The following is a 22,683-nucleotide window of genomic DNA, read 5'->3' as shown; positions in this document are numbered from 1 at the left end:
GGAGCAAAGGAGGGAGTGGTGGCCGCGGAGGGAGACGCGAGGGTCGACAGCCTAGGGCTTCCCGTGGTTGAGGTCGTGGGACCTTCCGAGGCAGGGCTTCTGGGAGATGGGTTGCGGACGGAGGGGGAGGTGGATGAAGTGGAAAATGCGGCATCTTTGGAGCTGAAAGGGTGAGGAACGAGGTTTTAGAGGAGATGGGTCAAGGGAGAACGGGGAGGGGAGGGGGTCGAGTTAGCTGTTTAAATAGGTCAAGAAGGAACTATTTTAAACAGATTACCTATTTATTAAATAGGTTAAATGGGTCGGATCGGATTATCTGTTTAATAAACAGGTCGGGTTCAAGTTATAATTTCTGACCTGTTTAATAAATAGGTCAGATTCAGATTTATGATTTTTTGATCCGACCTGCATCTGAGCCGACCCGTTTATGCCCCATCTGATCCAGTTGCCACCCCTACTAACAAACATATCAAAGTCCTATAAATCCTCCATTTCCCTAGATATGTAGCAAATGCAAAATACATCATGTTGCATGTTGGGATGTAAAACACTTGATTGTCTCATAACTCTATCCAAGCATTTTCCTTTTGTTCGATCGAGTTCATGAAAAATATGACACAACTTCAATTTTAGGTGCAAGTGGGCATCACGAGAAAATAGCGGCCATAATGACACTTTTCTGTTCAAATCACGGATTATCTCTCTTTGTTAAAAATAAAATACATGATAAGTTAGTACACAGTATAACATGATGCAGGACGACAGAGAAAAGGAAGGAGAAATAGAGAAAGAAGGAAAGGGAGGGGAAGGAAGAAGAGAAGAAAGGAGGCTGTTTGATGCAGGTCGGTTACGTAAACGGGAGGAAAGGAAGGAGAAATAGAGAAGAAGGGAAGGGAGGGGAAGGAAGAAGAGAAGAAAGGAGGCTATTCATTTTATCAATCTTTCATTCATTAATCCTAATCAAATGGATGGGCCCCTATATATAGGGTTACAAAATAACAAAAGACCCCTACAAATAGAATAATCCCATAAAATTCTAAAATAACAATATACAAATAAATCCAACCAATATAAAATAAAGTAATATAAAATCAAATCAGTCCAGCCATAATGAAAGTGGCTGGACCATCCTCCTGTGACGGCTATAGCCCCACGTAACAGGCGGTCTGGTATTGGTGTCCGCACCAACTCCCCTCGGGTGCGAAGAAGTCGACCTCAATGAAGGCGGTGCAGTGCAGCTCTGGTAATACTCCAAAAGGTTCAGATCAATATGTTGGAGCTCCTCCCGTATAATCCAAGTCGAATCTGATTCCGGTCGTCCACGCCAACGAACCAAGAAACGCTGAATGCTCCCATCACTAGATAAAATGGTTTGCTCGGAAAAGGAAGCAAAGGAAGCGTGGATGGTAAGGGATCAGTGATGGAGGAAACAGTGGGCTCAAGAGAGGGCTCAACAAAAGGGTCATCAGGGATGGATGTTGGACCCTAATAAGCAACCAGATCTTCAATATTAAAAATAGAGCTGATACCAAAATCAGACGGAAGGTCAATAACATAGGTATTCGTGCCCACCCGGTGCAATACCCGAAATGGCCCATCACTACGAGCCTACAGTTTCTTAATGGTCCCATGCGGAAACCGCTCCGGCCAAATACATACCATAACATAGTCTCCAGGTTGGAATATTTTATCTCGCCTATGGGAATCAGCTTATAGTTTATATTAAGCATTACTGGCATGGATGTACTTTTGAATTTTCTGATGTAACTCATGAATGTGTTGAGCAAATGCATGTGCAGACTCAGAAATCCTAACATGTGGTAACATGGGTAAAAGATCTAAGGGCTCGTTTGGTTCACAGAAAAAGAAGGGGAGAAAGTGTGGTCAACGAAAAAGTAATGAGACGCCTCTTGTTTGGTTGGAGTTTTTAAAGAAGGGAGATAGGAAAGTTGTATTCCCATGAAAATATGATTTTCACATTTTATGGAAAAGTCTTTCCCATGAGAAACATGGAAAAGTTACTTTTCCATGAGGCGGAAATCACTTTATTTTTATTTTTTTCCAAAAAGGCCTTTTAGCATTAAAGAAGCATTAAAGAGGCATTAAATACCTAATTTTTGTTAAGGGCATAATAGAAATTATACATAACTTCCCAGAAAAGTGGATGGCTAACCAAACATAAGCACTTTGAAAATTTGTCACTTTTCCATGGTCAACCAAACATGCCAAAAGTACTTTCCTAGGCATCCTCTTCATAGGAATTTGTTTCTCAGGAATCATATTCCTAGGAGGAAAAATGCTTCCCGCGAACCAAACGAGCCCTAAAGGTTTTCTAGCTTTGTAACCATGCACGACCTCAAATGGACTCATACCTATGGACCTATCGACCGAATTATTATATGCAAACTATGCGACAGAAAGAACTGAGTCCCAATTACGAGGATGTTCGCCCAGAAGGCACCGTAAGAGATTACCAAGACTTCTGTTGATTACTTCTGTTTGACCTTCAGTTTGTGGATGATAAACAGTGGAAAATTTGAGTTTCATACCAACCGAGTGCCACAAAATTTTTTAGAAGTAACTTATGAAGCGTATATCCTGGTCGGACATGATGGTTTTAGGAAAGCCATAGAGCTTGACAATCTCATCAAAGAAGAGTTTGGCCATTTTGAAGGCATCCGAGGTTTTGAAATAAGAAATAAAGTGGGCCATTTTGGAAAAACGATCCACGACGATAAGAATGGAATCATGTTTTCTAACAGTATGGGGAAGACCAAGCACAAAGTCTAAATTAATTCATGCCAAGGATGATCGGGTACCGATAAAGGGGTATATAAGTCAGTGTTCTGTTTTCGGTGTTTGGCCAATTGGCAAGTTTGATATTGGGCAATGATTTTAGCAACATCCCGTTTGAGGCTAGACCAGAAGAATTGACGTTCCACCTCTTCGATGGTCTTATCCCGTCCGAAGTGCCTGAAAAGGCCACCGGTATGTACTTTCCACACCAAGAAATCTCTTACCGATATCCGTGGGATACAGAGCTTAGCCGCCTTAAACAAATAACCATCTTGAAAGTGAAACCCATCGAGCGAGGGTCTTCACCCATCAGCGAGGGCATTGTAGAGTTTCCCAAAATCAGAGCAAGAAAAGTAGTCCTGTATGAGACTGTAGAAGCACGTGACATGCACAGACATGGTCGAGAGTAGGGTTACTCGACGGCTTGGTGCATTAGCAGTAGTGTTAGAGGTACCTGATGTGTGTTTGAGGATAAAAGTGTATTCTTGGAGGAATGCAGCCCATTTGGCATGCCTAGAGTTCAATTTCTTTTGGAAATTAAAGTAGTGAAGAGTTTCATGATCAGAGTAAAGGACGAATTCATTGGGCAGCAGATAATGACGCCAATACTAGAGAGCCTGGACGACAACATAAAATTCCTTATCATAGGTGGAATATTTCTGCTTAGCCTCATTTAACTTCTCACTAAAGTAAGCTACGGGATGGTGTTCTTGCTAAGCACTCCACCTATACCTAGGCCGGATGCATCACACTCCACTTCAAAAGCCTTATTGAAGTCGGGCAGGCACATAACTGGCGCTCCATCATCATCTTCTTGACATCAGGAAATGCTTTAGCAACAACACTAGTCCAATAGAAATCGCCCTTTTTGAGGCAATCAGTAATAGGGGACATAAGTGTGCTCAACCTCTAAATGAAGCGACGGTAGAAAGTGGCCAGCCCATGAAAACTGCGAACCTCACTGAGGGTTTTGGGCTCGGGCCATTTGACTATTGCAGTGACCTTATCAGGGTCAGCAGACAAGCCCTCCGATGAGATAATGTAACCCAAAAAGTTGACATGAGAAGTGAAAAATGAACACTTCTTAAGGTTAGCATACAATTTTGTATCTCGTAGGACGGTGCATACTTGTCGCAAATGAACAAAGTGGTGCTCCCTTGATTGGCTGTAGATGAGGATGTCATCAAAGTACACGACTAAAAATTTGCCCATGAAAGGTCGCAGTACTTATGTCATCACCCGCATAAAAGTACTAGGAGCATTCAAGAGGCCAAAAGGCACGACTAACCATTCATACAGTCATCTTTTGTTTTAAAAGCCGTTTTCCATTCATCACCTGGGCAGATTCGAATTTAATGGTAGCCACTTTTTAAATCAACTTTGGAGAAGATTGTGGCGCATGCCATCATATCCAACATATCATTGAGGCGAGGGATGGAAAAATGGTATTTAACCATGATTCGGTTGATGGCCCGACTGTCGACACATATCTTTCATGTGCCATCTTTCTTGGGAGTGAGAAGGGCAAGTATAGCACAAGGACTTAAGTTTTCACGAATAAACCCTTTTTGTATTAACTCGTTAATTTGCCTTTGTAGTTCAGCATGCTCAGAAGGATTCATTCGATAGTGGGGTAGATTAGGCAGAGTAGCTCTCGGAACCAAATCAATGGTGTGTTGTATGTCACACAAGGGTGGTAGATGATCCGGGAGGTCCTCAGGAAAAACTTTCAAGAACTTCTTAAGGATAGAATGGCCTTTAGATAGTAACTCGCTCAGCGTACTCGGATGGTTTTCTAGGGCAAGTACAACGAACACCGTGGAATCGCTCAAGACTTCCCTTTCAAATTCGGATGGGCTTAGGATATGGAGTACCTTGCTCATTGGCTCATTTTTCTTCTTACCTTTGTCAAGCGTCTTAGGCCTCAAGGGATTAAGTTTAATCCTCGTGCCCTCGAATATAAAAGAATAAGAATTAGAACGACCATAGATGGTGACATCAAGGTCGAATAGCCAAGATCCATCCAATATTAGGTGACCTACATCTATCGGAATTACGTCACACCATATAGTATCTGTATAAGAAAGAATTTGAATTGGTACGAGACACCTTTCTTTGATTTAGATAGAAGACGTATCAATCTAGGAGACCTTATAAGGTTGGGTCAGAGGAATGGGAGTCAAGCTTAAACGGAAAATAATGTTTAAAGATATTGCGTTAATACAACTTTCGCTATCAATGATAATCTTATAGTCCTCGTCTGCGCACTTGATATAAGTGTGGAAGATCGAAGTGCGTCTCCAGTCATCAGGTACTGTAGGTTGGGCGAGAGCACACCTTACTATATTCATAGCGGATTGAGTAGAGTCAGTCACAACTAGTGGAGTCGTGGTGCGAATACATCCTAAATTGTCGGGTCGTTCTTTCTGGTCATCATTGACGTCGGGGATGTCGTCCAAATTTGGTTCATAGATTTGTTCTTCCACTTCACCGGAGTTACCCTCTTGGTCTTGTGCCTCAATGACAAGAGATGTATTCGCACATTGTGATGCGACATGTCCAAAACCCTGGCACTTAAAATATTGAATTCGAGAACTCGACTTGGGGGCTTCACCAAGAATGCCCTTGCCCTTAGTGTCCCAGCTAGGGGTAGGGATAGAGGAAACAGGTCTAGTAGGCATGGATCCCAGCGAAAGTCGGGATCCAGAAGGGAGAGCACTGGCAGGTGGCCCTCGAGGGTCAAAACGTCGAGCAAATATAGACCTGGTTACCTGCTTATAATTCTGGCCGAATGTGTAGGCCTGATCGAGGGTGGATATTTCTCGAAGGACGAGTTCCTTCCTTCCTGAGCTCATCATTAAGACCTCATCGAAACCAGCTCAGGACCATACGTTCACTTTCTGCCACATTACATCGGTCCAAGTACTGTGACCGATTACCTTGTCACAAAGTATTTCATCGATCGAGAAGATCATCTTGGTAGCTAAGGGTAGATATTTTTCTTTCAGTTTCTCTTTCATCTCTACCCAATCGGTTATTGCAGGCTGATGTCTTTTAGCTAGCAATTGTTCGGTGCTTTGCTAGAAAAGTTTTGCTCGACCAATGAGCTTCATCCTAGCAAATCGGACCTTCTTGTCTTTAGATAAATTATACCACTCAAAGAAGTGGTCCATTTCGTGCAACCAATCTAAAAAGATCTTTGGGTCAAGGCGACCATCAAAGGTGGGGGCCTCAACTCGAATGCCTTTCATCACATCGTCATCACGGTCAATGAGGGTGTCTAGGATCCACGATATAGCGACCTCGGTCAACATTAGGAAAAGTGCATGATCCTCTAGGGCAAGGGTAGGCATGGTGACGGCCGGATAAAGGTATATTGTCAAAATTGACCTGCCGAACAGAGCCGTGGGGTTCTAGGGTTTCATTAAAGTCTAGACTTGGGAAGTGGGTGACACTATCATCTTTAGCTTCAATGAGTCTCTGTAGGGAGGACTCAACCGACTCGAAGTGGGCATCGGTTTGGGTAGACTTAGTGGTTAAATCTTCAACTGTTTTCAGAAGGGCTTCGATGCGGGCATCCATGGTAGACTGGGTGTCGGAATGTGGGATGACACGACCACTACGAAGGTGCATATGATGACTGAATGCAAATACTTGCTAGCCTAACAAAGGAGGACAATAATGATGTAAGGCTGTCCTAACGCAAGCAAGGATGATAAAAATGCAATGTGTATGCTCAATATAATACAAGACTACGCCCTAGTAGATAAGTATGTTAAACTGGAAACCGGTAGGTGATGCAAGCCAACAAGCAGCTGCAGTCAAGTAGTATAGATATCCAGTGGGCTGTCGGATGTCACGGACCTGGTAGGTCTCCCAACAAAGGTTTAGCTCTACAATTAATAATAAAGAGGGCTACAAGGAGGGTTCTAGTGTGTCTTGTGTGGTGGGTGAAAATGTGTGTTTCGAATATTCGGGGTGTAGCACCAAGCACAAATCAACTAGTAGATGCCAAATTAAAGTAAGCAAACTAAATTTTTAGGAGAGAACAAACCTGATCCGGCAGAGGGCGACGACCCAAGTGCAGCAAGTCGGCTCCCTAATTGGCGCAAATTTGGTTGGACCGCAAGAGAGAGGAAGAGGAAGGGGGTTGCGTAGGCGTGTAGGATCTGCCTGCTGGGTCGTGGTCCAAAGAGAGGAGGAAGGAAGGCAGGCCGAAGTGGGCTTTGCAGTGGAGTTGCAGGCCAGCAGGCTTGGGCCCATGAGGAGGAAATTGGGTTGGGCCCGGTGCCTAGGATCTGAGAGTCGGGCGAGGGTGGGGTTGCGGGCTCAGCCTGATGAGATAAGCGGCCCGTGATAGAAAATGAAGGGGATGGTGGTGTGAAGGAGTTGGGGTTTTGTGAGAGGGGACCGGGGTGTGAGAGGTGATGGGTGCAGACGGTGGGCGACAGTGGGGGAAAAGAGAGGAGGAGGGGGGGAGGGGTGAAGGCGACAGTGGGGAGGGCAACGGTGGGGAAGGAGGTGGGGTGGGGAGGCGGCCCATGAGAGAGAATGAAGGGGGGGGGGGGGGGGTGAAAGGGAAAGCAGCGGCGGTCGTAGGGAGATGGAGCGGAGGCAACAGAATAGGGTAGGGGACGGTGGTGGCGATAGCGGTTGCGACCTGCCTTCACGCTTGATGCCGATGAAGATGGGACTCAGCGAGTTTGGCGGCGGGGCGACGGCGCAGAAGAGGCAATGGGCGGATGAAGCACGGTGCAAGGCGCGACAGCGATGCGGCAGCGGAAGGCGGCAACATCGATGTGGTGCAGGCGAAGGTGGGGCGGCACGGTGGAGGCGGCGGCGGTGCTAGGGCGATCGGAGATAAAAGGTAAGTTTTTTTTCCTTTTGAGCTGGCACGTGCGGCACGTGCAAGCGAGCATGTGAGGCTCACGTGCGACGGAACACGTGCAAGGCACTTGCTGTCTCTTTTTCTTTCTCTTTTTCTTTTATTTTTTTCTTTTTTTTCTCTTTTTTTTCCTTCTCCGGAACGGATCCGGGTTACCCCAAACAAAAAAAAGTTAACAGGTTTGGACCTTACCCGTTAGCTGACTTCAAACCTCCCGACGGTTTCGGGAGGTCATGCCGAGATTTGCGTCGGCGGTTGCAGGCGGATCTCCATGGACTGCGGGAGCGGCCGGTGACTGGTCACCGGCTCCGGTCAGTGGTGGGGACTTGTCTTCCCTACGATTGCTACAGAAAATCTAAGGCCGCAGGTTCCTCTTCTTGCTTTCGGTGGGACCGAGGGACAGAGACGATAGAAGAGAGATGAGACTCCCTCTCTTATTGGCAATGCGAGTTGCGCATGGCCCTTCAACGCGCTCCGGTGTTTGCAGTGCAATGGGTACAACGAAGACCTCGTGCGGTAGCTAGAGATGTGGAAGCGGAAGCTACTCTACCATACACCAGAGCCTGTTGCTTTGGCACAGAGGCAAAGCATGGGCTCTGATACCAAAGTTGATGCAGGACGACAGAGAAAAGGAAGGAGAAATGAGAAGAAGGAAAGGGAGGGAAGGAAGAAAGAAAAAAAGAGGCCGTTTGATGCAGGTCGGCTACGGAAACGGGAGGAAAGGAAGCAGAAATAGAGAAGAAGGGAAGGAAGGGGAAGGAAGAAGAGAACAAAGGAGACTATTCATTTTATCAATCATTCATTCATTAATCCTAATCAAATGGATGGACCTCTATATATAGGGTTACAAAATAACAAAAAACTCCTAGAAATAGAATAATTCTATAAAATCCTAAAATAACAATATGTAAATAAACTCAACCAACATAAAATAAAATAATATAAAATCAAATCAGTTCAGCCACAACGAAAGTGGCTGGACCATCCTCCTGCGACGGCCGTAGCCCCACATAACAGGCGGTCCGGTACTGGTGTCCGCACTATAACAACTTAAGACCTCACCCAAAAAAAAAGATGGTCAGAATGTATTATTTGAGTTTTTTGATCCTATAAAAGTATCCAAAATCTATCCAGCAAATAACCGATATGAGACTAAACACACGCCGTCAGGCTAAGAAAGCATCACGATTCGTCTATGGCAGTATCTCTTAGTCCACATAGGTTATAAATCGAGTTTGGTCGGATATTATTTGTAACAACCGGAGATCTTTCTCAAAAAGACTAGCTGGATGGATTTATTTCAATTTTTTGATCACCGGCACCATGGACCTTTAATAGGTGGGACTGAGTGGACAGATGGATGAGTATTGCTAGAGCCATCTTTTTCTGGAAAATATTTCTCGCCATCATTCGTTCAAGAGCTCGTACTTAAGGATCATAGGAGTAGAGATCACGCAGAGATTTTACCAAAAACAAGGAGCGGATGCGCAAAAAAAACCGACGAGGGCCGGTGAAATTGTAACCTCTCCAATTTGTACTTCAGTTTGTGCGATTCGGGCAAATTTGTCCCTCTCCATTCAGTTCCGATCAGTCGACCGATTACACCGAAATCGCGTACTTTAGTGTGCGGCAGAAAACCAATTGGGCATGCGAGGAGATAAGAACGAGAGACGGCATTGCATCATCACGGTGATATAGACTTGGCAAATTTACAATGCGTCACCGCTCTATAAATTATGTTTGGAAAAGAATAAATTATGTTTGGAAAAGAATTTTCTAGATGATGACGTGAGCCAGAAAAGAGTGGGGATGGGATCTGATTTTGGCATTATTAGATGCAGCGGGGAATAAAAAAAGATCAGACTAGGATTGGCAACGGCCAAGATGTTGAGGGGGAGACTGAGAGAGCGAGAGCAAGCTCCATGCGTTTCGTTTATTTATCAAAAATAAAATTTAAAAAAAAAAACGGAGGCCAGATCGTTGCATCAATCGAGTCAGCCAACATGCCGTCCAGTCTAAGAATCAGATATTAGGCCGAAGAGACCTCACAGCACGGCTGGTTATCCCATGAGGGAGCCAGGGAGGGGGAGAGGAGAGAGAGGGAGGGGAAGAGAAAAGGAGGAAGAAGAAGAAATGAACAACTCACCCGGAAAAGAAAGTAACAACTGCATCCGAACCTTTAAACAAAACCTCCTCTTCAAATTCAAATTCAAAGATTGAACTAACAGGCTTGGCCCTCTCTATCCCAGCAGAATTCAGTAGTCTCAAACAAAGTTCTCCATCCATTTATCTCACAGCATATACAACAAATTTATGAAGAGGGGAGGGAAATAAAAATAAAAAGAAGAAGAGAGGAGATCAGCGCCGGTGGCGGCGGTTGGGCTTGGAGGTGTGGGCCGGGCCGGCGGGCTTATTGCCGAAGATTCCGCAGAAGCCGCAGACGGAGAGGCGGGGGGAAGGCGGGTCGAGGGCGGGCGAGACGCGGCCCGCCCGGTACCCGGCGCCGTTGGATCGGCTGCGCTCCATCCGGGCGCCGCCCCCCTCCTCGCCCTTGTTGTTCGTCTCCTGTTGATGGTTCGTCTCCCCGGGCAAGAAGCGATCCTCCCACACCAGCCCAGACGAACCCGACCGTCGAAACGTCTCCTTGGATCTCTGTAGCCCTGCTTCTGCCATCTCCCTCCCTCCCTCCCTCTCTTTCCCTATCCAGTCCCTGTTATTATGAGGGCTCCCTAGATTAATAGTAATGACGGCGAATTAGTCTTTCCACCCGCGGATTGTTTGTTTTGTTCCGCAATATATAAGACGAAGATAAGGGAAGAGGAGGTGGGAGGGGGAGAGGATGGTCAAACTTCTTCATTATGAGTAAAGCGAAGCATTCGACGACCAACGCGTTTCACACCGCTACTTTTTTGGCCCCCTCTTTTGTATTTTACGTATCTTTTTATTTTTTTTATCTGCTGATCAATGTGGACTATTTCTTTCTCAAAGCCATCACCAGTCCCAGCCCACCCAACTGCATTTTTATTTGGTGCCCGTCTGGTACCGCAACTAAACAAAACTGAAAAAAGAAACAAACTCAGTCACGCAGGATTAGCCTTTCACTGCTGCTCGGTGAAAGGGGATTACTCGAAAGCAATAAAAATCTTAGCTAGTAAAAAGCATGGAAAAGATATTTTTGGACAGCTTATAGTGTTCAATAACGAGGCATTCAATGAGCTTGAACATCATTTAATGTTAGTTAGGCCTTGAACTGGATTGTTGTGTCTTAGATTTGACACATCATGCATGCAATATGAATCAATTGGATTTTAATACAGTAGGCAACGCATCTTACTAGCCTTGTATTAGTACCTCAATTTTTTTATTAGAGCTTGTTACGGTTAACTCAAATAAATCTTAGTCACAGCCTTCATCATGTTACCTATCCCTCCAAGAATATTTTTGATGGGATGCCTTGCCGACTTCCAACACTTTTTCAATCCATTAAGAGTATAACTCAAATCTTTTGTAATTTTTTGTCACTGAATCGAGCATTTATCGTAGAGGCACAAGGAGATATTCTCCAAGAGTAGTGCTCTAATATATTCATCAATCAACTCTATTTATATCATGTCGAATCTCTTTTATGAAATCTTTAATGACAAAGATTGGGTATCCATTATTAGTGACATTTAATTGGTAAATCTATGCTCTCGGTGAATTTAGAACTTCATTTTTTAAATCTTTAATTATTTGATTTGCCAAGCTTTTTATGACAATATATTCCAAAAAAATTACTTAATATTTTCTATGTTGTTATACATACTTATAATAAAGCGAGACATATTAATTCATCTTTTTGTAGATACTTTTTAATTGAATTTACATATTTATCTGATATACGTGGAGGGGCCACAGAAGCATGCCGATAAGAAGGCGTCGTAAGGCTGAGCGAACAGGGGTGTGTGGGGTTCAGCCCAAAAACCCAAAGGCCAATTTGGCCTTGAATTATTGAGCTTTATTAAATGCAAGTCTATTTGCAATAAGATATTCAATATGGGATTATTTCAAAAGCTAAAAAAGATTTAGAATTTGAACCTTATCCAAACTTTTAATAAACTAAAGTTCTAGAAAATAAAATATTGCAACATGCTCAAAATTTTACCGCAGTCCATTTGAAAAGAACGCATGCTTTGTGAAAACCTTGAGTTCCACAAAGTCACGAGCTTAACTAAATAATAATATGAGTAATGCTTCATGTACCTTTAGTATACCTTGAATGAGTGCCAAACCGGTTTCTTTTTATATCATTTACGGAGATAAGTGGCTTATGAAGGGATTTATTACCATTTTCCCCCCCAGCAGCTTAAAAAAAAGAAAAAAGAAAACGGGACGGGAGTGTTTTACAAAGCATTTTCCGAATAATATTCTTCAGTATATCATGTTAAAAGAGGCCAGACGTTCTTGATGAATGGGATTGGGCTCTACCCAGTTCTTTTCCTCAAAAAAAGTAAAAGGCTCTCGGCCTTAATTGAATTTAAGATTTCAAAATAAGGAGATAGTTTTGACTCCATGGAAGACCTGAGCAGTAAACTTGGACTTTGTCCAAATATGAAAGCATCACTAGACTCCAATTTCTTCCCTTCAAAAAAGGGGGAAAACATAACTAGCATATCAAGACTTGAGAATTCGAGGAGATTCCAAGTCTCTCAGAAACCCAGTTATTAGTGTTGCTGGAAATTGGACCCGGGGGCAATCTTCGGTCGAGGAGAGGGAGCGACTGTTAGTCCTCACGGCGGGGCGGCGGTCTGTCGGCGGGCGGCGTCCTCCGTCCGGGGCGGTCGGAGAGAAGGAACAGCAGGTCCTCGCAGCGGGGCGGCGATCCGTTGGCTGGCGGCATCCTCCGTCCGGATGCCTGCACACGAACCGGTGGCCGGGTTCTCCGGCGCCGGCCCTCCGACGCTCAAGTCAGGGAGGGGGCAAATAGTGGGGAGAGGGAGATAAACAGTGATTTTTGGGTGTATGAATGTTCCAATCCCCTCTTGAGAGGCCAAGGCTCCCTTTTATATGCGGGGGTCGGTTTACCTGTGATGTAACAGGGCGAGGCCGTAGTACGGCTTGGCATGTTGTTCAGGTCGGCGCTCGGTCAGGCGAATCATTGCACTGATGTCGGCGGTATGGCCGAGATCAGAGACTTATCATAGTCGACTAGACCCTGCTGGGTCGATTTGCCGTGGAGAGCTGGGGATCCGTAGATGTCAGGAGCCACGCGCATTTATTGTGGAGTAAGTCGGAGATCCGCATTTATTATGGAGTAAGCCGGAGATCCGCATTAATGGTGGAGTAAGCCGGAGATCCGCATTTATTGTTGAGTGTGCCGGAAGATTACAGCGGCCATGTGCAATAAATGCCGGAGGAGTGTTAGAGTACGGTCCTCGGACATCGGGGTTTCTCTTAGGTCGGAGGTTTCGGGGTCGGTCGTCTTGTGGCCGAGCGTTCCGAGGTCGGACGCTGACTTCGGCTGTCCGGGGTCGGAGGTTGTACGGCTTCTTAGGGGCATTTATGTCATTTGGGGGGAAACTTTATTCCCCCCAACACTACCCCCCGACTTCCGAGTTCGAGCGGCTTGTGGGGCTCGGACGTGGAAAGTAAAGTCTGTCACTAAGGTTGGGGGGAAGGTCTCGCCCGCCCCCTTGTGCTTTTCGGAGCTTTCATGGTGAGATATGCGCCCTTTGGCGTCTCGAGGCTGCTTTATTCGGTGAGCTAATGATGGAGCTCGTATCATCATGCTTCTTGAATCGCCAGGATCATTTTACGGCGGATTAATGATGGGGGACCTCGAGCTCGTCGAGGCGGTGTCTCGATTCCGTAATCGACGTTTCTGGCTCATTAATGAGTGTGCCGTTACGGGGTTTGAAACGGACACGCGGCGCGACCCGAGGTCGGACGCTTTCGATTTCATGTTACTGGATCATAATTCCAAAGAAGTGGAGGCCTCATCGGGGCTCCACGTGTCCCATATCTTATTAAACGAGGGGAGCGGGGGTTACGTCCGCTCGTTCCTCAAGACGATTTGATTCTGTGGACCCATGATGAGGCCCCGAGATCCGATGGGACAACGCTTCGATTTCGTATCCGATTTATTAAACCGGAGTGAATACGGTGCCTCGGCTTCCGAGGTCGACACGTGGCGCAACCCGGTCGGGGGGATGGGAACCGACCCCGTCGATCTGGGCCGTCAGGGGGGTCTATATAAACCCCACGAGTCTACCCTAAAGGTCTTGTTTGGCTGCCTCTTATTTTCGTCGTCTTTCCCCCCTGCTTCCTCCCTCAGCTGAATCTTGCTGGTGGTGCCCGGAGCGATTTCCGGCAATGTCCAGTAGGTTTTCTTCCTGTTTTCACTAGGGTTTCCTCTTTTCTCCTCCTCGTCAACTTCCATTTTCTACTCTTAACTTTTGCTCCACTCTTCCATGAGAATGGGTTCCGGTCCCGAAGAGGTTGGGTCGAGTCTGTCGGAAGAGGAGCTGGAGTTAATCCACTCCCGTTTCTTCTTCCAGCCCGGGTTTCGCCTTGAAACCGCAGGGCCGGAAGACAGGGTGACGCAGCCGCCCCCAGGTCGGATCGCGGTTTACCGCGAGACACTTTGGGCGGGCCTGCGTTTTTCCGCCCATGAGTTCGTGAGCAACTTGCTGGCCGAGTACCAGCTCGTCCCGGCGCAGTTGGCTCCGAACTCATGGAGGACCATAATCGGGTTTTTATCTCTGTGCCTCGGGCACGGGATCCCGATTTCGGTAGGCCTTTTTCGCCGGTGTTTTCTGTTAAAGAAAAACCCGGCGGACGTAGGGTGGTTATATTTCGCCTTTCGGGGCGGTATGTCACTCTTCCGGGGCGCCCCTTCCTCGATTCACGAGTGGAAGAGGAAGTTTTTTTTTCTGGCGTCTGCGGCGCCTTGGGGGTTCGAGCCAAGGTGGGGACACCCTCGGCTGAAGGCCCTCAACAAACTCTCCGAGCCCACGGGGAGGGAGCTGAGGACCCTGGACTCTTTGCGAACCCTCGGGAGGGGCAACGACCTGACCGAGCTCCTGCAGGAGGACGCCCTGGCGAGCGTGGGTCTGAGCTCGGCGCGCCCCGAGGGTAAGGGCGGTTGCATTATTCTATTTATTTATTTCTTGTTCTCCGTCTTTACGGTCACTGGTCTGACTCTTAACAAAATTCTTGATTTCAGATATTCCACGCATGCCGACCAGCAACACATCACTTTTCTCTCGCCTGAGGCGAGAGGCCGAGGCCGGGGGTGCTGTGCCCCAGCCTCGGAAGAGGGCGAGGACGGACGGCGCTTCTTCGTCGGCCGGGACGAGTGGCCCCGAGGCGGGGGCCCCTGCAGCCGACCCGAGGCGGGAGCGGGTTGTTGGTGATGCGGGCCCGTCGGCCCCTCCTTGCCCTACCCCCCTTTCCCAGCGGGGGGAGCCGTCCGTGGTCCGGCCGCAGCAGCCAGGACCCGGGCTTACCCGAGGCACCGAGGCGAGCGGCTCCGGGACCTCGGGTTCGATCGTGCCGAGCTCTTCCCGGGCTTTCCGAGAAGAGTCGGTCGAGCCGGACTCTTCTATTCCCAAGGGGCGCTCGGCCTTTCAAGATGCCGAGGTCGCACGCTCCATGTTGTGGCGTGCGGTGCTTCCAGCGGACCGGGCCGTGTTCCGGGGTATTTCGCTGGAGGAGGTCGTCGGCAGTGCTTACTGCAACACCGCCCGGGTAAGCTTCCTTCTTAATTTCTCCGAGTTTTTAGCGTACATATGTGCTTTTCAACTCACAATACCCTCGTTTCTTTCTTTTCAGCATATTCTCGAGCTCGACACCATGGCGTTCATCACCCATGGGTATCGGGAAGAAGTTCAACAGCTCGGCCAGCAACTGGAGCCGGCCAAGAAAAGAGTCGCCGAGCTGGAGGCGGCGTTGGCCGCGGCCGAGGCTCGGTGGACAGCCACCGAGGCTGAGCGCCTTGCCATGGTGGGGGCGCTCGAGGAGGAGAAGGCGGCTCATGCCCTGACCAGGGCAACCATGCGCGGCACGGAGGCGCGCTTAGGGGAGGTCCAGGCCAGGGTCGCGGCCCTCGAGTATGAGGAGGGGGTCTTGCGCCTCCGACTCGGGCAACTTGAGGCCCGGGAGAGGAGGGCCCTCGAACGAGCCGAGCATGGTGTGGAACTCTTCAAAGAGTCGCAAGAGTTCCGCGACATGTTGGAGGAGGAGACGGTCGACGGTTTCCTTCGAGGCTTCGAGAACTTCCGGGAGCAGGTGCGTCGGTACTGCCCTCAGTACGACTTCTCGACGGTCCGTCCGAGGGAGGACCGGGGCTGGGGGTCCGACGTGCAAGCCCTTCCTGCCATCCTGACGTCCGAGGCGGGAATATACAAGCAGGACCCCGCCGAGCCTTCGACGGGGGTAGCCGAGGCGGACGGTGTCATGGAGGCGGCTCCGGCGGCCGAGATCGACGCTGTCCCGGAGGCGGCGCCCGAAGCTCCTGCTCCCGGCCCCGAGCCTGTTCCGGAGGAAGATCATGAGGTCATCAATGTGCCGGATGACCCCCCGGATGTGGCTCCCGCCGCTTAGGACTTAAGCATATTTTTCTTTTATTTTTCATTGTATCTGGGGTCGGCCCTTGAGTGGCCGACTTCCAATTTTGTAATTGGCCTTCCGGCCCTTTGTTAATGAAGAAATGTTTTTGTCATTCTGTGTTCATCTTTCCCTCTGTTGTCGTGGATGAGGCTAGAACCTTAGCTAACCGCCTCGACGACCTCTAACTTCGTATTTTAATCTTTGGGCTACTTAACGAAGCTGCCCTTTTCCCTGGCTATATCTTAGCCTTCTCGGATTCCAGTCGTCTCGACCAAAGGGAGCTCCGAGCTTAGGTTTCTAGAAAATTTCTCTAAGTCTTATAACTCGGATCTTAGAGTCGTGGGAGTTGCCACGTTTGGCCTTTAGGAAAATCTTAAGGCACCGAGGTCGGGCCTAAGCCCTTCAAGTGGGACCGGAATAGGTCTATTCGTGCCGCTATTCGGGGAGTTTAGTCGGGTTTCCGAACTCAACTCCGAACCTCTCATAGGGAGCGCGGGCTAATAAACAAGTTATTGCCGAAGGTTTTCATAGTTATCGTTCTCGGACCCTGCCGAGATTTCGGTGAACAAGGCTGGGATTCCCAAAGATTGCCTTGGTACCTGTGCTTGGCTGGTACATTCGTGGCCGGGACCACTTTCTCAGCTGGACGTCGGAGTTTACTTAGAAGAGCCGAGTTGGGCCCTACTTTATGAAGCCTTAGTACGGATTGCGGAGACTTGACGAACAGAGCAGGCATAATGAGGTTGGGAGGTCGGTCTTAAGCCGACCCAGCAAAGAAGCCCGGCTTTGGGGCAAAATAAGACTCCAACATTGGACGAGATCCCGCTCGGCAATATGTAGATAAAATTTGACAAGGAGGGCGTCTAGTTGGATGTACCTCTTGCATTCTCGGGGTCATGCTTCGCATGGTGGAGTAGGTCGCTTCCCTTCCTCGTCGACCTTCGGAGTCATTTTTGACTTGTAAAAGGGGCTCGGGCTTCCCATGGACCCGGCGACTCCTGCCGGAGTTGAGAGGATCTGGGGAGGCTCTGTTGATTTGTAGCCCTTTTTGAGATCGAGGGGGCTTAAGACCCTATGGTCGGACCTCGGAGCGCCTCAACCTTGGTCGAGGGATCTCACGTCAGGTCGGCGGGTTCGTGGACGCTTTGCTGACCTGTGATACCTCCCGAGGTCGAGGGAGTCTGGTTCTCTACGGTCGACCCTCGGGGCATTCCGACCTTAGTCGAGGGATCGTTCGTCAGGTCGGCTGGTCTGGGCATGCTCTACCGACCGGCGACGCTTCCCGAGGTCGAGGGAGTCTGGTTTTCTACGGTCGACCCTCGGGGCATCCCGACCTTAGTCGAGGGATCGCTCGCTTCGGGGATTGGGGATCGTCGACCGCTCCCGGGGGTCCACTTTGTGGCGCCCCGGGTGGAGCCACCCTTTCTACCCCTCACGGCGCCTTCCCGAGGTCGAGGGAGTCTGGTTCTCTACGGTCGACCCTCGGGGCATCCCGACCTTAGTCGAGGGATCGTTCGTCAGGTCGGCTGGTCTGGGCACGCTCTACCGACCGGCGACGCTTCCCGAGGTCGAGGGAGTCTGGTTCTCTACGGTCGACCCTCGGGGCATCCCGACCTTAGTCGAGGGATCGCTCGCTTCGGGGATCGGGGATCGTCGACCGCTCCCGGGGGTCCACTTTGTGGCGCCCCGGGTGGAGCCACCCTTTCCACCCCTCACGGCGCCTTCCCGAGGTCGAGGGAGTCTGGTTCTCTACGGTCGACCCTCGGGGCATCCCGACCTTAGTCGAGGGATCGTTCGTCAGGTCGGCTGGTCTGGGCACGCTCTACCGACCGGCGACGCTTTTCGAGGTCGAGGGAGTCTGGTTCTCTACGGTCGACTCTCGGGGCATCCCGACCTTAGTCGAGGGATCGCTCGCTTCGGGGATCGGGGATCGTCGACCGCTCCCGGGGGTCCACTTTGTGGCGCCCCGGGTGGAGCCACCCTTTCCACCCCTCACGGCGCCTTCCCGAGGTCGAGGGAGTCTGGTTCTCTACGGTCGACCCTCGGGGCATCCTGACCTTAGTCGAGGAGGCGCTACGGGGGGCCGTGAAGGTACTACCCCGTTGTTGGTGTCGAGCGCCACGGGGGACTGCGAAGGTACTACCCCGTCTTCCCGAAGTGTCGAGGGGTCTGGGCACGCACTGTCGACACTCGGAGCATCTCGACCTTAGTCGAGGAATCTTGCACCAGTCGACGTTTCACCGTCCTGCGATTCTTCCCGAGGTCGAGGGAGTTTGGGACTCTACGGTCGAGCCTCGAGGTATCCCGATTTTGGCCGGGAGATCTGAGGATCACAGACGACCCAATATTAGAAGAGGATTACAGTCATCAAAATGAGAGAAATATTTGCAGAAAAAGGAGCTGAGTCCATTATCCTGATTATCTTGAACCCCTTGGGGTTTCACTGGTAGTACATTCGTAAATTCTCGGAGTTCCAGCTTCGTGGGATCAGAGTCCCTTCCAGGGACTTCAATTTGTACGCCCCTGGCCGTTGTACCCGGGCGATTTGATACGGTCCTTCCCAGTTTGGGGCGAGCTTTCCTTGCTCGGTTGGTTGAGAAGCCTCGGCTTTCCTGAGGACGAGGTCCCCTACTTTGAAGAGCTTGGGCTTAACTCTGGAGTTGTAGTATTGGGCCGTTCGCTGTTGATATCTCGCCATGCGCACCCGGGCGACCTCTCTTGTCTCTTCGACGAGGTCCAAATTGCTCCTGAGCTGGGAGGAATTGGTATCGGGGTCGTAATGCTCCACCCTCGGAGAAGGCAAGCCGATTTCCAATGGGATGACGGCCTCAGTGCCGTATGCTAGGTTGAAGGGGGTCTCTCCCGTGGGCAGTCGGAACGTGGTCCGGTACGCCCAAAGGACATTGTACAAGTCCTCGACCCACTGTCCTTTGGACCGATCAAGCCTAGCTTTGAGTCCCTGCAAAATAGTTCGGTTAGTTACCTCAGTTTCCCCGTTTGTCTGGGGATGGGCAACCGAGGTGAAGCGATGATCAATGCCGAGCTCAGAGCAAAACTTCCTGAAATGAACATTGTCAAATTGTCGACCATTGTCAGATATAAGGATACGGGGTAGTCCGAATCGGCAGATTATAGACTTCCACACGAAGTCCCGCATCTTTTGCTCGGTGATCCGGGCAACAGGTTCGGCCTCGACCCATTTGGTGAAGTAGTCGATGGAGACGACCAGGAACTTTCTCTGTCCGGTGGCCAGGGGAAAGGGCCCCAGGATGTCGATCCCCCATTGGGCAAACGGCCAGGGGGCGATGATAGAGGTCAGCAGAGCTGAAGGTCGGCGCTGGATATTGGCGTTTCGTTGGCACCGATCGCACTTGCGGACGAAATCTGTTGCGTCCTTCTGGAGTGTGGGCCAGTAGTATCCCTGCTGCAGGATCTTATGGGCCAAGGCTCGACCCCCCAGGTGATTTCCGCAGATCCCTTCATGGACCTCTCGGAGGGCGTAGTCCGCCTCGGAGGGACGGAGGCATCTGGGAAGGGGAGAAGTAAATGATTGTCGATAGAGTTTATTCTCGTACAAGACATACCGGGGAGCCTGGCGCTTGATTCGGCGAGCCTCCATCTCGTCATGAGGTAGAGTTCCGTCCTGAAGATAGCAGACGAGCCCGTCGATCCAGCTTGGCTCGGAGTCGATGCACATAGTGGGCTCGGGTTCCTCCGTGCTGGGGACCCGAAGATACTCGAGCGCTGTTCCCTTGGGAAGCTCGCTCATGCGGGAGGTGGCCAGTTTGGATAGCTGGTCTGCCCTGAGGTTTTCCGCTCTGGGAATATACTGAATATTGAAAGAATTCAGGGCAGATGTGAGTTCCCGCACCTTTTGGAGATACTTTTGCATGGATGGCTCTTTAGCTTCAAAATCTCCTTGGACCTGGTTCACCACCAGCTGGGAGTCGCTGAAGGCCGTCAGGTCTCCCACTTTTAGTTCTTTCGCCAGCTTGAGCCCGGCGATGAGAGCCTCATACTCGGCCTCATTGTTCGAGGCCGGGAACTCGAGGCGCAGAGCTTGCTCGGCCACCACTCCATCTGGACTGGTGAGGATAAGTCCGGCCCCGCTGCCCCCCGGGGTCGAAGACCCATCCGAGTGCAGGACCCATGGCTGCTTCGGGGTCTCCTCCACGGACTCAGATGGCGGCTCGGGGTCGTCCGGAAGGGTGCACTCCACGATGAAGTCGGCGAGTATCTGAGCTTTGATAGCCGGCCTGGGCCGATATTCTAGGTCGAATTCCCCGAGCTCGACCGCCCATTTGGCGATCCTCCCCGCACGATCCGACCTCTGCAATATCTGCTTCATAGGCTGGTCGGTTAATATAGCTATCGTGTGGGCTTGGAAGTAAGGCCTGAGTCTCCGAGCCGAGATGATGAGAGCGAAGATGGTCTTCTCAAGTTTAGAATATCGGGTCTCAGCATCCCTGAGAACCCGGCTGGTGTAATAGACCGGCTTTTGGAGCTTGTCTTCTTCCCGGACGAGGACCGAGCTTACTGCAGCTGGGGAGACGGCCAGATATAAGTAAAGAATTTCGCCCTTCTGGGGCTTGGCGAGCAGCGGGGGAGAGGCCAGAAGGCTCCGAAGCTCTTCAAAGGCTTGCTGGCATTCTTCTGTCCACCGGAAGTCTTTCGGCCGTTTGAGGCTCTTGAAGAAGGGGAGGCAACGCTCGGCTGATCGAGAAACAAACCTTCCCAGGGCGGCTACCCGCCCCGCGAGCCGCTGCACCTCCTTAACTGTCTTTGGAGGCGACATCTCTTGCAGTGCCCGGATTTTCTCCGGGTTGGCTTCAATTCCGCGTTGGGTCACTATGAAACCCAGGAACTTGCCCGAGGTGACTCCGAACGCGCACTTCGCCGGATTGAGTTTCATTTAGTATTTTCTGAGCTTGGCGAATGTCTCGTTGAGATCGGCTATGTGGTGTTCCGCCGCTTGGCTCTTTACCAGCATGTCGTCCACATAGACTTCCATGTTCCGGCCGATCTGGTCTTTAAAGATTTGGCTGACCAGTCTCTGATAGGTGGCCCCAGCGTTTTTCAGGCCAAAGGGCATCACCTTGTAGCAGTAGGTGCCCTTGTCGGTGATGAAGGCCGTCATCTCCTCGTCTTCTGGCGCCATTCGGATTTGGTTGTATCCTGAAAAGGCGTCCATAAAAGTTAGCAGTTGGTGTCCTGAAGTGGAGTCGACGAGCTGGTCGATGCTCGGGAGAGGGAAGCTGTCTTTTGGGCAGGCCTTGTTCAGGTCGGTGTAGTCCACGCACATACGCCATTTTCCGTTGGCCTTCTTTACGAGGACTACGTTGGCGAGCCAATCCGGGTAGGAGACCTCCCGGATGAAGCCGGCTCCGAGGAGTTTGTCCACCTCCTCGGCCGCAGCTCGTTGTCGCTCAGGGGCGGAGCCTCTTTTCTTCTGCTTTACAGGCCTGCTGGTTGGCCTCACCTGGAGTCGGTGGACCATGACCTCGGGGTCAATTCCTGGCACGTCCGCGGGCGACCAGGCGAAGACGTCAGCGTTGTCCCGCAGGAAGCTGACGAGGCGATTCCTCTCATGGGCGCCGAGGCCGGAGCCAACCTGCACGGTTAGCTCGGAAAAATTTTCTTGTAGTGGGATTTGAATAAGGAGCTCACCGGGCTCTACTTGCTTCTTCCAGAGGGTGTCCCTCGCATCGAGGGTTTCTATGGGCAGTGAAGGGCCCATCGGGCGGTCTGGTGCCTCGGCTGGTTGCTTTACTGTGTGGGCCGCCATGTAGCATTGCTTGGCGACCAGTTGGTCTCCGCGGACCTCGCCCACTCCTTGGCCGGTGGGGAACCGCATGAGCAAATGGCGAGTTGAAACCACGGCTCGAAGGGCGTTTAACCCTGGGCGCCCAAGGATGGCGTTGTAGACCGAGGGCAGACGGACCACCAGGAAGTCCATCCTCACAGTGCTCTCCCGGGGGGCGAGGCCAACTGTGACAAGGAAGCTAGCCTCACCTTCAACCGGGACCGCATCTCCGGTAAACCCGACCAGCGGGGCATTGATTCTCCGGAGGTGTCCTTCTGTCAACCCCATTTTTTGGTAGGCATGGTAGTACAAAATGTTGGCTGAGCTTCCATTGTCAACTAGGACACACTTTACATCAAACCTATTTACAATCATTGAGATGACCACAGCGTCATCGTGAGGGGTCTCGACCCCTTCTAAGTCCTCGTCCGAGAACGAGATGACTTCATCAGTGCGTGGGCGCTTCGGGGGTGCTCCCTGGGCGGCTGTTCCTGCCGAGGTCCGCCCAATCATGTTGATGGTGTCGGCGATAGGCCTGTTGCCGCCAGGATTTTCGGTTGGTGCGACATTCTCCGCCGGCCTCCTTTCCTCATGTCGGTTCCTCACGAAC

The 22,683-nt window shown here is 50.3% G+C and overlaps 1 protein-coding gene across 1 annotated transcript; it reads right to left on the bottom strand.

Annotated features, from left to right (window-relative positions):
* Positions 1–9,830: 9,830 nt before the first annotated feature.
* LOC103722906 (uncharacterized protein At1g15400) lies at positions 9,831–10,512 on the bottom strand. The gene has a single exon (XM_008813634.6). It carries the CDS (start codon positions 10,352–10,354, stop codon positions 10,040–10,042), a length of 315 nt encoding a protein of 104 aa, XP_008811856.1. The 5' UTR covers positions 10,355–10,512; the 3' UTR covers positions 9,831–10,039.
* Positions 10,513–22,683: the final 12,171 nt, after the last annotated feature.

Source organism: Phoenix dactylifera, chromosome 1 (assembly GCF_051530095.1).
Source record: "Phoenix dactylifera cultivar Ajwa chromosome 1, Ajwa_hap1_PhDact_Kaust_v1.1, whole genome shotgun sequence".
NCBI lineage: Eukaryota > Viridiplantae > Streptophyta > Magnoliopsida > Arecales > Arecaceae > Phoenix > Phoenix dactylifera.
Note: the sequence above shows the minus strand (reverse complement) of the source record. Positions and strands in the feature narration are given on the sequence as shown.

Bases quoted from the DNA above. Each gene is read 5' to 3' on its own strand.
- LOC103722906 (XM_008813634.6), bottom strand. From the start codon at position 10,354: ATGGCAGAAGCAGGGCTACAGAGATCCAAGGAGACGTTTCGACGGTCG.